The following is a 15,742-nucleotide window of genomic DNA, read 5'->3' on the forward strand; positions in this document are numbered from 1 at the left end:
ACCAATTAGAGGGTGAAAAAAGGGTGGATTAAAAAGCAGATTTGTTTAAGAATGAAGGTACCCAAATTACTAATTCCACGCAGACGAAGTCGCGGGCAAAAGCCAAAGGGCAAAAGATTATATCGAAGGCTAGTAAATTATTCTTACTTACATAATTATATCTGATTATATGTAACATACAAATGGTGGCAATGACTAGAGTATATTTTCTGGGCAGATTTTGTGTAGGCCTGCGAATATATCACAGCTGCATTTGTCAGTCTCGGTACCAGGACATCATAATCAACTAAACGTTTGTTGCAGCTGGACGAGATGGAGGAGCTGCTGTCCCTGCGCGAGATCCGCACGCCGGTGCGCCTGCGCTTCGGCCGCCGCTCCGAGGAGCACGCCGTGCCACATATCTTCCCACAAGAGGTATTTTCTAACAGACATATTTTTAAATATTCTGAATACTTGACACACTTTGTTAATCATAATATACCTATATTCTCTGTAGTATTTAAACATATCGAAATTGATTCCAAAAAATAGTAGGTACAGAAAAACAAAAGTATAAATTAATAGTCTTCGCCAGTTTACTGCGTCGTAGTCCGCGCAATAAATATGTTTTTAATTAAGTTGCTCAAAAAGTGCCACATTAAGTAGCTGTTTAGCTTAGTTGGTTTATGCGAAGTATTGTAAAAGCACTAGTTCGGAAAAACCAACAAAGGTAAACAGCTACGTAATGTGGCACTTTTCCAGCTTTTTTAGGGTTCCGTACCCAAAGTGTAAAAACGGGACCCTATTACTAAGACTACTGTCTGTCTGTCCGTCTGTCCGTCTGTCCCTCTGTCCGTCTGTCCCTCTGTCCGTCTATCCTTCTGTCCGTCTGTCCGTCTGTCTGTCTGTCCTTCTGTCTTTCACCAGGCTGTATCTCATCTTATCAACCGTGATAGCTAGACAGTTGAAATTTTCACAGATAATGTATTTCTGTGGCCGCTATAACAACAAATACTAAAAAGTACGGAACCCTCGGTGGGCGAATCCGACTCGCACTTGTCCGGTTTTAAAATTTTATTCTGATCGTAATCGATACGTCCACACCAAAGAGTTTGGATGTTCAAAAACTTTATATATTTTTATTCTGCCATTAGACATTTACACGATATAAAGTAAATATTTATTTGTTATTATAATAAAATTATTGACTTAAAAATCTTTTTTTATTATTTGGCTGAATGGAAATACATTGCCACGCCGACTGTCGTTACAGAAAAAATTATAAATTAAAAAGTTAACCGGCGACCGCTAATCCTGCCATTTTGACTTAAAATTTAGTTGTATCAAAATAATTAACTTAAATTGCAACTGTAAGTGATTTTGTATGAAATGAGTTAATGTGATGAATTTTTGCAATGGAAATCAACGCTGAACGTAGTTAATAATATTGTATAATATATACAATATCATTCAAGTTCAAGGGAAAATTCGTAACTGTAAGTGTAGGTAATACTTATGTAACCAAAACACACTTTCCAAACTTGCATTGAAATGTACTATTAAATATTTGTCACTCATGGTCATGTCTCATGTTTCTGTGAATGTTGTAAATACTGAAGGTAGATTATGTTTCAACAACTTGATTATGGTTTTCATCTTATTTTGATACCAGATTGCCTACCGCGAACCACGTTCGACATGTTGCGTCCCTGTCACACTTACGTACGAATTTACAAGTGCAACAGAGAGGCAACAAGTCGAAAGTGGTTCGCGGTAGGCCATCAACGTGAGTCAGCGTGTACCACTGCACCAATCAGAGTGAGCCGCTAACACTGATTGGTCCTCACGAAATGCAATCAGGAGTCGCCTAATGAGCCAACTCAAGGTCGTATCAAAATAAGATCAAAACCTTATCAAATTGTTTAAACAGAATTGTCCTCTTGTTATTTTAGTTTTGTTGACTGTATATTATTTAAAAAAAATTCTAATTATGTGACACAAGTGACACTCGTGGTTCAATTTTGAAATCTTTCGCTTGCTCGGGTCTCGATATTAACACTAAAACTTATACAACAACTTTGCCCCCTTGTAACACAATTAAGTTTTTTTTGTAACTAATGAAGCATAATGAAAACGACACGAATATATAAGACGTCGTCATGATAATATCTTTATGTACTTTAATATTCTTGTTTTATTTTCTTTGTTGTTTCGTTTAGAAAACTACCTCGCTTCTTGCTACACTCGTGGTTCAATTTTGAAATCTTTCGCTTGCTCGGGTCTCGATATTAACACTAAAACTTATACAACAACTTTGTCCCCTTGTAACACAATTAAGTTTTTTTTAAACTAATGAAGCATAATGAAAACGACACGCATATATAAGACGTCGTCATGATAATATCTTTATGTACTTTAATATCCTTGTTTTATTTTTTTTGTTGTTTCGTTTAGAAAACTGCCTCGCTTCTTGCTAAACTCGTGGTTTAATTTTGAAATCTTTCACTTGCTCAGGTCTCGATATTAACACTAAAACTTATACAACAACTTTGCCCCCTTGTAACACAATTAACTTTTTTTTAAAGTAATGAAGCATCATGAAAACGACACGCATATATAAAACGTCGTCATGATAATATCTTTATGTACTTTAATATCCTTGTTTTATTTTCTGTGTTGTTCTAAATCCACGTGGATCGATGTCCCGTATCTATGATACAGGTCTCGTAAAATGTTGATGTGGCGTAAAACTCGCGACGAGCCCTCTAACAAGCCACTAGTGACACTTTTACGAGGACTCGCTAGTTTTATTGTAAATCATTCCATTTCCATTTCACATTCTAAGTTTGATTAGATTACTAATGTTACGAGAATCGTACCCAAACTTTTCCTTTAGAAATGTCCTTCTGTAAGAAGTATGCACACCAAATGATTTTAGTAACTATGTAATTTTTATAAAAAGTAGTAGAGTTAGTTAACCTCCTCAATCTCCTCATGCTTATGACTGAGTATTACTTTATTGGAATATTGAACTAACAAGTAAGATGGTTACGGATGCTATGCACTTTAGACAAAACATACAACGTGAAATTTTCTCTGGTCATTTAATAAAGAAGTTGTTTTTTTTGTTGACCCCCAATTAACTTAATGTTCTACTGTGAGCATCATCATCATCATATCACCCGAAAGACGTCCACTGCTGGACAGTGGACATAGATCTTCCTTAGGGTCCCTGATCCCCAGGGTCCAGGATCTCCCCTAACATCAAATGCTATCACAATCTAACATCATATAGTGCACTTGCTAACCCTCCACACGATATATATTGCTACGTAGTTAACACACATTCATTGGAGACAGGCCCTACGTAGGTAGTGCAAACGGGATCAGCTCTAGAAGCTTTGGTACCTCAGAGACTGCTTTATTCAGTATATTTCACTCACGCTTAGGAAGGACTGTTCCGCGCCTCCACCGGCGTTGGACGCAACACTGGTCGAGAATTAATTACTTTCGTCCCAGACGAACACGAATTATAGTATCTCAGGCTCTTTCCGTGAGGGAGTGACTGAGGTGTGTGGTCAAGGTTATTGTTTGTCCAAACCTTATTCTATAGAGCCATAATACCCTTACACTAAGACATGAAAAAGTTAAAAAAAACAAGAGCAGTAACTAACAAAAAAACACTAGCTGCATTAAGGTGCATCCACACTGCAGGTAACTTTTGTGAAGCAACACTAACATAGGTAACTTACCTAGTTACTTACTGTTGCATAGTGTTGCTCCACTGAAGTTAACTGAGGTGTGGATGCACCTTTAGCTCTCAAAAAACAACATGAAACTGTGTGCTTACCTTTTTGAAGTGTGATGCATGTTCATAATGGCACTAATTATAGTTTCCCTTTTCAGATGCAGGACCGCTCGGCCCGCGCCCCCTCCATGCGCCTACGATTTGGCCGTCGATCTGATAACAACATGTTCTTACTGCCCTTCGAAGTATGTACTATTAATTTTAGGGAACAAATCAACTTATTTTAATACAAATTCAGATTCGTGTTTTTTTAGTAGTCACACTACTAATACTTACATATATAAATTATAAACAGAAATTGATATCATATACTAGAGAAAAAGTGGCCAAGCGAGAGGAGGAGTATCCGGCCTCCGCCACTGGAGTTTATTATGTAATTTTTCTTAGCGGAATGTGGCCGTAGATTTTTTTAAAGTGTCTATTAATAAATAGAGGGGAGGAAACACAAAGCACTTCATATTTGTAACGAACCATATGGACCGATACTCGTTACGTCTTCAATCATCACCATCGTTGATTTAATCATCACTACATAGTATAAAACAAAGTCGCTTTCCGCTGTCTATATGTCTGTCCCTATGTATGCTTAGATCTTTAAAACTAAGCAACGGATTTTGATGCGGTTTTTTTAAATAAATAGTGATTCAAGAGGAAGGTTTATATGCATATAATTTATAAAGGTTTTGTGTAAATTAGTTGACCTACCCGTGCGAAGCTGGGGCGGGTAGCTGGTAATACATATTCAGATAGGAAAATGACGTATGACGATGCATGCATGCACAAGTTTTATGGATTGCTGGTTGTATAATTAAATCTCTTTCTGCTGGAGGCACGTATCGAATAAGAAAAATTGCTATTATTTTAAAACCGAATTTAATTTACTTATTGGAAAGATTAAGTGTCTTAGATTTAGCTAAATAATAGTCACCCGCAAGTTAGTTGTTAATGGTTAATTCCATAGCTATTTCATCATTTAAAAAATTGTAATTTCGTTCGCAGACAGCTCTGCTAAATATAAAAATTATTCTATAGGTACATGATATGAAAAAAGTTGATTACACAGATGTTTTACATTTCAGTCAACTCTGCCCAAGGAAGTGAAGGCCAGCGCGGAGGAGGACAACAGGCAACAAGATTAAGCGACATATCCATTCTAGCTATAGACATCTCCTCCACACACCCTTACTACTATCGATAAGGAAATATTTACCTACGACAAACATTCTACGTGTCAAATATTCAATATCAATTTTTAAATGTTATTCAAATACTTCGTAAGTTTATGTACATAATAATCAGATAATTTAATGTATGTTGTTAGTTATGGAGCCGACTTCTGTGTCCTAATTCCAATGCTTTTGTTACGGGTAGTGTTAAAAAATCTACATATTATTTATTTCTTCATTTATTCATCTCTCTTAACTTTATTGATTTTCATAAATGTCATAGTAGATACCGATGTATTCTAGTCAATGTTGTAAGACTGTATTTTAATTTAAGTTTCTTACGTTGATCGCTCTCATAGTTTGTAATAACAAAATATAGATATTTCCTTGCGAAGAGTTGTACATTTCATGAGCTGGGTAAATGTAAAACTGCTTCGTTCGTAGGTACTACTAATATTAAAATAATACTCGCCGTTACTTGTCGAAACAAAATGCTAATGTTATATTTTCATGTCAGGAAAATTAGGTATACTAAAAGTAGTAAAACTATGTTAATTTTGTATAGATATTATAGTGCAATTGATGAGTTGAAATATACAAAAATTGCCAACATATTGTATAGTTTTATTATACTTTTATAATCATCCCACTGCTGGGCAAAGACCCTTGATCTCCTCGACTTCAATTTTTTTGGTATGATCCGTTCAGTTATTTGAGAATAATCCTTATTTTATATTTCATTTTATTGATATATATTCCAATATATAATTTAGCCAAGGCAGAACAGATACTGTAAAAACCGGCCAAGTGCGAGTCGGACTCGCGCACCGAGGGTTCCGTACTTTTTTGTATTTGTTGTTATAGCGGCAACAGAAATACATCATCTGTGAAAATTTCAACTGTCTATCACGGTTCATGAGATACAGCCTGGTGACAGACACACGGATAGACGGACAGACGGATAGCGGAGTCTTAGTAATAGGGTCCCGTTTTTACCCTTTGAGTACGGAACCCTAACAATTTTATTACTCATAACTGACATTTGAGTTTTGAAACAAACGAGTCTATTGAAAAATGATGTACGTAATTAATTACGTACGTACGTACGTACTACGCTTAAGCGTAGTTAAGAAGCAGTGATTACCATCAGCCGAAAGACGTCCACTGCTGGGCAATGGCCTCCCCCAAGGATCTCCACAACGAACGGTCATTCGCTGCCCTCAACCAACGGTTTCGCGCGACTTTAACTAGATTGTCGATCCATCTAGTCTGGGGCCTTCCCACGCTGCGTCTTCCGGTACCTGGTCGCCACTCGAGAATCTTTCTGCCCCATCGGCCATTGGTTCTGTAAGCAATGTGGCCCGCCCACTGCCACTTAAGTCTGGCAATTTTCTAAGCTATGTCGACAACTTTGGTTCTCCTACGGATCTCCTCATTTCTGATTCGATCACGCAGGGAAACTCCGAGCATAGCTCGCACCATTGCTCTGAGTGACCTTGAGCCTTCTTATGAGGCCCATTCTGAGCGACCAGTCGACCACGTTTCTGTGCCGTAGGTCATCACTGGCAACACACACTGGTTGAAGACTTTCGTCTTTAAGACACTGCGGTATTTTCGACGAGAAGATGTTAGGTAGCTTCCAAAACGCTGCCCATCCAAGTTGGTGAAGTTGGAGTCGACGAGAAACCTCTTTCTTAAAGTTGCACTTACCTACTGACTATTTGTGGCAGGTATACATATATAGTCGTCAACAACTTCAAGCGTAGATTTTTCAAAGGAGTGGGTACAACATGGGAGTTCGACATAATTTTCTTCTTCTCCATGTTCATCCTTAGACCCACTTGTTGAGAGACTACTGAGGTCGTTAAGCATTTTGCCGAGGTCTTCCAGGGTCTCAGCCATGACAACGATACCTTCGGCAAAGCGGAGGTTGGTGATCTATTCGCCGTTGATATGAATGCCAAGTCCGTCCCAGTCCACGAGCTTGAAAGCACATTCCAGAGCAGCGGTAAACAATTTGGGGGATATGACATTCTTCCTCACTCGTCGCCGCAATTGGATAGGCTTCGATTCCCGATCCTGGAGACGAACTGTCATTGTGGCAGCAGTAATTAGTCGTAAGTTAATGGATTCAATTGTGTTACGATAATTAACCATGTAAATTGTATCGTATTGTAATTATTGTTCTTAATTCATACACATGTAAGTCTATAGCGTACGCTAACTCACTTCCATGCATATAACTTAAATAAAAATGGCTTAATTATCGTAACACAATAGAATCAATTAACTTTAGACTAAAATTACAGGTGCTTAACTATGTAAAAAAAATTGCAATTAATTTTGCATTACTACTGTTAGATACGTAGACGAGGACACAAGTGAAACAACCGGTAGCTAGTTATGCACTGCTTTATTGTCGTATAGGTATCGTGGTGGGCGCAGCCACGCACACATGCAAGCATACGCTAGACGCATATATATCATCCCTCCACCTATTAAACTATTAATATTTTAACCTAATTTCAAATATTTAGTAATATTTTTTAAAATCTATTTTGCGACGGGGACGCCTCACTCTCCGTGTCTCGCCTGTTGGCGGCCTATTGTCGGATTCTGCCTCATAAAACTCTTCCTCGTCTTCCTCTACGGGGTGAGTATGGCTTGACTCATTCTGGTGAGGCGATGGCAACATCAACGGTTGAGGCGGCGGTGGCGGCGGCGTTGGCGGCGGCGGTGGCGTTGGCGGCGGCGGCGTTGGCGGCGTTGGCGGCGGCGGCGGCGGCGGCGGCGGCGGTGGCGGTGGCGGTGGCGGCGGCGGCGGCGGCGGCGACGACGAAATAGAACTTGGCGCAGGCGGTGAGTGCGTAAGTATATCGTGATCGTCATAGTCCCATACATTAGCATCTCCCAGGTAACCTTTATACAATGCTAGTTGGTTTACATGTTTTCGATAACTTATTTGAGAATCCCAGTCTTTAATTAAATACATAACTTTTCCTATTCGCTTTTCTACCGTTCCTTTACTCCACGTAATTTTATTATTGTTTACATTTTTCGTATAGAGTACAAAGGTGCCAATTGCGAATTGTTTCCGGTTAGTTACATTATTATTATCCTGTGAGCACTGAACATCGGGCTTATCAGACTTTGGAGCCGCAGACGAGGGCAGCGGTGAGGGTGGGGATAATAGATCTATACGTGACCTCATTTTACGTCCGTAGACTAATTGCGCGGGGGAGAACCCAGTGGTAGTGTGTTTCGAATTACGGTAATCAAACAAATATTTTAAAAGTTCCATTTTCGCTTGTTTAACGTTACTGCTCGACATAAGACTAGACCGTATTCCTTTTTTAACTATTTTCACATATGATTCGGCTTGGCCGTTGCTTGCAGCATGGTACGGCGGTGACGTGACATGCTTAATTCCATTAAGGATACAAAAAGATTGAAATTCTTGGGAACAAAAAGCTGTGCCATTGTCCGTTACCAAAGTTAGCGGTATACCGAATCTGGACATAAATTCATACAATTTATCGATAGTGGCGGTGGATGTAGTTGTGTTGGCCATGTCGTACACTTCTGGCCACTTGGAAAACGCGTCGACCAGCACTAGGTACATTCGACCATTTATTGGGCCGAGGAAGTCGGCATGGACACGACTACAAGCTTCCTTAGGCGGTGTCCACGGAACGGGCTTGACTCGGGCTGGCGCTGGTCGCATCTGTATGCAAATATTGCAAGACCCTATCATTCGTTCTACTGCTTCGTCCACGCCCGGAAACCAAAATCTAGACCTAACCTCCGCCTTAGTCTTCACTATACCTAGATGCGATTTATGGAGCTCCGACAACACTTTTTCACGTAACGTGTCTGGAATTACAACCTTATGACCCCTCATAATGCATCCGTTTTCGTATGATAGCTGTGTTCGACATAAGTGGTAAGGTTTAATTTGTAAATCGTTAACTTTGTTTGGCCATCCCTCCATTATATATTTACGTACCTTAACTAAAATAACGTCATTACTGGTTTCTTTGCATACGTCCGAGAAGGTGACAGGCAGACTACCACTTAGAACGAAATGTACATAAGCGGCGCGATCGCACGGTTCCGCGCCGACATCATCAGCACATTCCTGCGCCGCGCCCCGCGCGCCCGCGCAGGCCGCGCGCTCGTCTGTCGGCGCAGGTGCCGGCGCCGGCGCCGGGAGACTAGCGCGAGACAAAAAATCAGCGCTGTTGTCAGCACTTCGCACATACTCAATGCAATAATTATACGCACTTAAAAATATTGCGTATCTTTGGAGGCGATTTGCTGTCACTTCTGGAATACCCTTATATGGTCCAAAAATCGATACAAGGGGTTTATGGTCTGTGCGAAGGACGAACGGCTCTGATTTTCCATACAAATATTGGTGGAAGCGACGCACACCAAAAATAATAGCAGTAGCTTCCTTTTGAAGCTGTGAGTATCGTGTTTCGGCTACCGACAATGTCCTTGAGGCAAAAGAAATCGGCCTCTCTTGGCCTCCGGGGTCCAGTTGTGATAAAATCGCACCAAGGCCCCGGGGTCCAGCATCGACTGTCAAAAATAGCTTAGCCCCCGGATTGAAGTGAGCCAAAACCTGATCTGATGCCATACATTTTTTTATCTCCATGTAAGCGGTATGGTGTGCATCCTTCCATTGCCATTTAGACCCCTTTTTTAAAAGGTCATAAAGAGGACACAAGATTGACGACGCATTTGGTACAAAGTTCCTGTAATAATTTACTAACCCCAAAAATGATTGGAGCTCGCTAACATTATTCGGAATGGGAGCCTTTACTATCGCTTCGACCTTATCGGGTGACTTATGTAAGCCGTTTTTGTCTATAACATAGCCTAAATAACTAACTTCATCTTTATAGAAATCACACTTTTCTTGTTGTAACGTCAATCCTGCGTCTTGCAACCTATTGAGCACGGCGTTTAACCTGCGCGCGTGCTCGGCGTCGTCGTGGCCCGTGACGAGCACGTCGTCGAGCAAGCACAGCACGCCCTCCATGCCGGCTAGCACGCCCTCCATGGCGCGCTGGAACACGGCCGGCGCGCTGGCGAGACCGAACACCAAACGAGTATACATATATAGTCCCCGAGATGTATTTATGCAAGTGTACGGCTGTGACTCATCATCTAAAACAAATTGGTTGTAAGCCATTGATAAGTCGAGTTTAGTAAATTTAATGCCACCATATAATTTTGCAAATAATTCTTTTGCTGTTGGCAAGGGGTACTGGTCGACTATCAATTGCTTATTTAAAGTAACAGAATAATCCGCACACAGTCGTACACTGCCATTCCGTTTTAACACTGGGACTATTGGCGAAGCATACTCGGCATGGTCTACGGGTTTTAAAATGCCTAATTGTACTAGCCGGTCGATTTCTTTGTTTACCTTATCGCGCATTGCAAATGCGATCGGCCGCGCTTTAATAAAAACCGGTTTCGCGTTATCTTTGAGTCTCAGCCTGACTTTGTGTTTATTGAAACAGCCTAATGAATTTGAAAATAATCTAGGAAATTTTTTTTGTAGCTGTTCAACTGAAGACAATTGGTGACAGTGATTAACTCGTACAAGTTCCAATTGAAAGGCTGATATAAAATCCCTACCTAGAAGAGACACTCCGTCGTCTCGTACGACATGTATGTCTAACGAATGTGTGTAGTCATCGTAGCACACAGGCAACCGCACAACGCCTACACATGCGATGTTATCGCCATTATAAGTAACCAGCCTTCTTCGCAACGGACCCAATGGCACATCTTTAAAGTATAATTTATAAATATTATTTGAAATTACAGTTACGGCGGCACCGGTATCTATCTCAAAATTTAATTTTGATCCGCGAACAGTTACAGTGCCTACCATTGGCTCTCCCCGCAAGGAACGTATAGTAAATACCTCACCATCGTCCCCGAAGTCCTCGTCTCCGGCTCCATTGTCTACGTAATTCACTTTTGATGGACACACCCTACGTAGATGGCCTTTAACGTTACACTTCTTACACACATAATCACTATACTGACACTCCGCGGTCTTGTGGTTGGTATACCCGCATATGGTACACTTAGGCTTTTCTACACGGCTACTCTTTGTAGCGGCCGATCCCTTGGCACTAGCACTGCGTGAAATCTTTAATAGCGGGTCCCGCGCCGCGGCGCCCGCGGCAGATGCGCCAGCTCCGCTCGCGCTGGCGGCGGCAGCTGCACGCGCTGTGCTAACATTCTCGGCGTACTGCACAGCTTTGCTAAGTGTAAGGCCAGCCAAATCTTGCGCGTAGAGCTTTTCTTTTTCGTAACAAGCCCTCATTCCCATAATAAAGCGATCGAGTAGCGTTTCTTCCACATTATTGAAGGCACAAAGCGACGTCAGACCACGAAGTCTCGCGGCCCACTGCGAGTGAGATTCGCCTTCTCGTTGTACCGCTGCGTAGAAATTATGCCTCTCGCTGAACCCAACTTGTTTAGGGTTGAAATGGGTATCCAAACTATTTATGATATCGTCGTAGGGCACCGTTTGTACATCCTTAGGTAAAACCAAATCTGCAGCGAGTCTGTACGTACCCTCCGTGAGTGCACTTAGCAATATAGCTCTCCGCTTTGTTTTAGTCGCGTCTGTCACATCGGTGATGTCGTTTGCCACAAACCACTGTGTCAGGCGACTTTTGTATGTCTTCCACTCCTGTCCATTGTGGTCAAAACTGGTCAAAATTCCAAATAATCCAGTCGACATGTTACTTTTTTTTTTTTTTTTTTTTTAATGTGGGTATTCGTCGCCACTGTTAGATACGTAGACGAGGACACAAGTGAAACAACCGGTAGCTAGTTATGCACTGCTTTATTGTCGTATAGGTATCGTGGTGGGCGCAGCCACGCACACATGCAAGCATACGCTAGACGCATATATATCAACTACAGTACGAGCACGTGAAAGTCGTTTTGAGAAATTACTTGCCTGTTTTTATTAGATGTAGGTAATCAGCCGAGAAACCTTGTTATTTGTTTTGGGTCGAACAAAGGAGAACAGCATCAAGTGAGCTAGACGGCACCTTTATCCATTCGGAAGTCTAGCAATTCTAGGCTCTGAATCTGAAGGGTAACTTCTAAGACGTAATATAATACCTAACACTTCATTAGGCTCAGGTAAAGATAGGCATATTACACGGACTTAGGACTTTCTTTAAATATTTTATATCTATTCAGTCAGCAGCTATAGTTGCTAAGCGGGCGAGTCTTCAAAATGAATTGAACACAACTTTATTGTTAAGATAATAAACGCGTGTGTAGGTCATTTTGACCACCTCACCAGCTTCGTAGTCCCCATTTTTTTCTCTGGATATTGACATTAGGTATTGAAATCAATTTTACACAATATGATGTATAAATATCAACCATAGCATGCGTTATAAGGCGCTTTCTTTATTGTTCCGTGATTATAACTGCCTGGCCATGACATTGCGAGACTTGCAACTAGCGACGAGCGATCGAAACAAAAATCGCATTGTTTTTGTGAAGGTGATACAATGCGAAGAAAGAAGCGTGCCACGAGCCATCACTCCCGGCGAATTTTGGCGCGAATTTACTCGAGCGACAAAAGTAGATTAATAAAAGTCATATAACTTATGTAGTTACTTTCCTTGACTTGAGAAACAGCTTTTGTGGATTGTTTAAAACTCTTTATGGTCCGAGTACTACAGGTTTGTGTAAATACTTAACTCGTCCAAAGCTTGGAGTATATATTAAGAACATTAATGTTTCTACACTCATTCTAGTGTACGTTTATCGAGATGTTTTTGTTTTCTAAATATGAGCTGCTTTCGAAGCACTGAAGAACTACTTTCAATTAAGACATTATTTTTAAACACTTGAATACGTTCCATTCGCTCGATGCTGCCAGTGCGACAGCGATGTACTTGTAGGTGGTATTCCCGTCGCTTCGTCGCGTCGCCCGTCACTAAGCCAGGAGTGCCAGGACGGAGTTAAGAGCGAAAAACGAAATTAATACGCTCTTTTTATTTAGTGAAGGATTAAACTCACGTTTGAAATTAATTATTTTATTGCTACAAAATGCTATTATAGTTTTAGTAAATTTAAAAAGACTTGATTTTTTTACAAATAACAAATTATCATACTTACTAAACGGCTAAATAACAAATTACAAATCTAAACAAAAAATATCAACGTACCTACCGACAGTTCATTCCGTTATACGTAGCGGGCTGGGGTTAAATACATCTGCGAATGGATTCCATCCTCCGTAGCAATCACACACTTCAACACATAAATGGTCTTTCTCAAGATTCTGCGCGGCATTCCTCAAGGCACCCATCATCATAGTCAACGCCTCAGGATCCATGTCCGCCTCAATGAATAGACTGTACAAGTTGCAGCATTTCTCTATAAGTAACGACACGTTTTCCTCATCCGCCTCGTAGTCTGCTATAACACGCTGGTACTCGCATATATGAACGTTCTCCAAAGACGGACATTGACTGATTGAGTCAAACACCATCTCGTATTCTATGTCTTCTAATGTTAACTTCAGGTTCTTTAAGCATTTTGTCAGATGCAATGAGTTAAACAGAGACAGTGTACTTCTTGAATATGAACTTGGACGGCCACGGTTCTCAATGTACACGTCAATAGTATACAGTCTTTTACATTGTAAGAAAATATGAGCGAAGAAGTCGCCTTTTGCACAAATATTGCTTAAACTTAAAAACGTTATGTTCTTTAGACTTTTGAGGTCTGAGTTAAGTTTTACAAGCCGATTCCATCGAACAACTGAGCCTTTTCTACAGAAATCTGTCAAAGTAACACTTTCTGGCAAGTCATCTAGAATTTCATTAAACGTGTCACATGAATCTATGCAATACCAATGGCTGGGCGCTGCAGTAATGTTCATAGGCAACTTAGTATGCATGCAAAAATAGGTGGGAAAATAATCCGTTAATTCGTTTAATACATTTTTGAAAAATTCCTCATTAAACACTGTTACATCTTTGTTCCAAGCTTTGAATATTATGTTCCCGTCTAACATAAAATCCAAAGGTAGATGCGAATAGATATTAATAGTAAGGTCAGAGCAACATAGTGAAAACATCCCACTGAAAATTGGAGATACATAGATGTAAATTGTTTCTAAATACATAATAAAAATGTATTCTATCTTTCCATAGTCCAAATTTGATACGCCTTTTAGACTTCTTGAAGTTTTATGAGATACTCTACAATCACGAAAAATGTAACATAGCCGTTCAAAGTTGATGTCAATGCTCTCTTCAACATTAACTGATTCGTAATATTCATCGGATTCTGAATAATCTCTGTAGTTATCAGCCAGAGTAATTTTAAAATCTTTAGTCATAGGGATATCTTTTAGGAATTTGAGAGGAGATTCAGAGTCATAGAACTCCAATACAACAAAATGTACATATTCAAACTTTTGCCTTTTAAATACGTCTGAAGCTTTTTTCCATACTTCATCTTTATCGTGTTTCCTAGGCCATTTAAAATAATTTATACTAATATTCTTTAAATTATTGCAACAAATGTATTCCACATCCGATAGAAATATCCTGGTAAAGGTCAAGTCCAAGATTTTTAAATTGGAACATCTTTGTAAATAAGGAGTTAACTTATCTGCTGTAAGATCTTGAATTCCACTCAGATTTAGTTCCTGGATATTAACAGCAAAATCTTGAAGAACACTAGAACTCAATGTATTTACTGAGGCGATGGTACTTCTGGATATATTTACTTTTCTCATCAGACATGGTGCAAAAAACTCTTTCAACTCATTTACACTGTAAACATTTATTTTTGACTTGATATCCAAATACGTGAATATTAATGTTCCGATTTCCGTGGGCAGGTCCAGTAAACTCATCTGTTATTTTTAATAATACCTATTATGAAAAACTTGTAAAACGATTTAATGAACTGAAGTTGATTTGTTGGTAAAAATATTGTGACAGTGACAGTATAAAATATGACGTGTATACAATCTGAGGTTGTAATATCCTAATTAAAATTTGAATAAGATCAACTTATAGTGTAGACTTTTTGTATTTTTATACACGTCATATTGTAACGTCAATTGTACGTCAACGACTTTTATTGAGTAACATTCGTCAGGTGACAACCAAAACTCACTAATTACTAAAAAAATATTAATCAAATTTCAACCTTATATAGGTATTAATATGATTCGTTATGGCTATTAACTTATGGTAGTAATTAGTGAGTTTTGGTTGTCAGCTGACGCATTACCATTCTTATATCATCATCGTTAGTATCGATACTGCCGGTGACCAGAGAGCTGGCAGCTTTTTCTCGCAGCGCATAAGTATTGCCATTCAGCGAGGGAATGCTGACAGCATCTTTGGCACAATGCCGCGGGGGCCTTATTTAGATGTATTTTAATTTAGATTAGTTTTTAATATTATTACGTTATTTTAATTATTAGTTGCAATTTTTTTTGTTCCAGATATATCTTTTATTTATATAGTTGGTCAAGCAAATCTTATCAGTAGAAAAAGGCGGCAAATTTAAAAAATGTAGGCGCGAAAGGATATCGTCCCATAGAAAATTTGAATTTCGCGCCTTTTTCTACTGACAAGATTTGCTTGACCAACTATACTTTATCAATAAAATAGACAAATATACAGATAGTTTATACCCTGTCGTTCAGGTTTATTACAGGAATTAGAGAATTCCTCCACACGTTTGAGACAATTTTTTCACT

General features: G+C 39.6%; 2 protein-coding genes and 1 long non-coding RNA gene across 3 annotated transcripts in view; 1 reads left to right on the forward strand and 2 right to left on the reverse strand.

Moving 5' to 3' along the window:
• The window catches only part of LOC134743783 (short neuropeptide F), an 86,724-nt gene extending 81,157 nt beyond the window's left edge, over positions 1–5,567 (forward strand). Inside the window, exons 5-7 of the mRNA XM_063677438.1 lie at positions 304–414; positions 3,886–3,972; positions 4,867–5,567. Coding sequence (XP_063533508.1) covers positions 304–414; positions 3,886–3,972; positions 4,867–4,926 — 258 coding nt within the window. The 3' untranslated portion in view covers positions 4,927–5,567. The remainder of the gene's footprint in view (positions 1–303; positions 415–3,885; positions 3,973–4,866) is intronic.
• Positions 1–14,937, reverse strand: part of LOC134743744 (uncharacterized) — a 467,732-nt gene extending 452,795 nt beyond the window's left edge. The window contains exon 1 of the mRNA XM_063677379.1: positions 13,116–14,937. Within this exon, the coding sequence (XP_063533449.1) occupies positions 13,193–14,884 (1,692 nt within the window). The 5' untranslated portion in view covers positions 14,885–14,937 and the 3' untranslated portion in view covers positions 13,116–13,192. The remainder of the gene's footprint in view (positions 1–13,115) is intronic.
• LOC134743807 (uncharacterized) overlaps positions 1–15,742 on the reverse strand; it is a 576,396-nt gene that overhangs the window by 97,771 nt on the left and 462,883 nt on the right. The gene's annotated exons all lie outside the window — the stretch shown is intronic.

This window comes from Cydia strobilella, chromosome 8 (assembly GCF_947568885.1).
Source record: "Cydia strobilella chromosome 8, ilCydStro3.1, whole genome shotgun sequence".
Classification (NCBI taxonomy): domain Eukaryota; kingdom Metazoa; phylum Arthropoda; class Insecta; order Lepidoptera; family Tortricidae; genus Cydia; species Cydia strobilella.